The 971-nt window shown below is 40.6% G+C and overlaps 1 protein-coding gene across 2 annotated transcripts in view; it reads right to left on the reverse strand.

Annotated features, from left to right (window-relative positions):
* Positions 1-500: 500 nt before the first annotated feature.
* Positions 501-971, reverse strand: part of LOC138045490 (uncharacterized) — a 17,250-nt gene continuing 16,779 nt past the window's right edge. For both annotated transcript variants that reach the window (XM_068892010.1, XM_068892011.1), the window contains exon 7: positions 501-971. This exon is cut by the window's right edge and continues 401 nt beyond it. In XM_068892010.1, coding sequence (XP_068748111.1) covers positions 908-971 — 64 coding nt within the window. In that variant the 3' untranslated portion in view covers positions 501-907.

A 971-nucleotide genomic window follows, 5' to 3' on the forward strand; every position in this document is an offset into this window, starting at 1 on the left:
AGTCCTCCCACCTCTGATACCAATGTTTAACCCTGAGGTAGCGTGTGGGGTGAGGTTCGGTTGATCTCTATCTGGCTCCGAGGGTTTCTGTCCGCGACCGGGTACTCCGGTTTTCCTCCCTCCCTAAAATCGACTCCCAGTCAATTACATCTGGCTGAGCTCGAGTCTGCGGTGCTCCGAGATCACACATGGATCGTATGGCGGCAGCTCTGCGTCGCCTTTAAGTGCATTCGGTCCGATCCCGTTGAGCCGGTTGATCCTGAAAAGCCCTTGTAGGGAGCGGTCAACTAAGCGCACATTTACACAAGGCATTTACATCTACATTTACATTTACACATTTACATTTCGTGATTTAAGGGCATAAGGGATGTTTTTCTAAAGTTCTCAAAATTGGATAAGCCGCGTAGGCGGTGAAAATTGGCCGATAGTTTCCGGATTTATGAAGGGAAAAATTGACGCATGGATAAGCGTGCCTTGCTGGATGACATGAAATAACAATAAAAACGAAAAAGCGTTTTGTATTTTTTTACGAAAGTAACTTGTGTTAGTAACTAACACTAAATCACGCTGTATAATCAAACTTGTAAAAACAGTGGTTCATCAAAAAAGAAAACAAAAATCCGATTTAAAGTGGAAAAAATGACACTTAACAGAAGTCATGGACTTCTGCATTTGATAAATCAAGTTTCCTGTCAGAAAAAACGCCATTGTGGATTAAATCAAAGGCTATCTGTAGCTAATTAACTATGCTTAACGTATATTTTTCAGTTTATATCAACCATTAGATTACACAACAGGCTATCTATTGACATTAAATGTTTCCTTAACACTTAACACACAAAACACAGTTTCCTATTAATATCGTCTTTATCATGAAAACTTTCTGAAACCACTTGTGCGCAACACATCACACATAATCAGCAAGAGGGGGCTTTTCTGGTTGTTCATACATCTTTTCACCAATAACGCCC

This window comes from Montipora capricornis, chromosome 4 (assembly GCF_036669925.1).
Source record: "Montipora capricornis isolate CH-2021 chromosome 4, ASM3666992v2, whole genome shotgun sequence".
In the NCBI taxonomy this organism is placed as follows: domain Eukaryota; kingdom Metazoa; phylum Cnidaria; class Anthozoa; order Scleractinia; family Acroporidae; genus Montipora; species Montipora capricornis.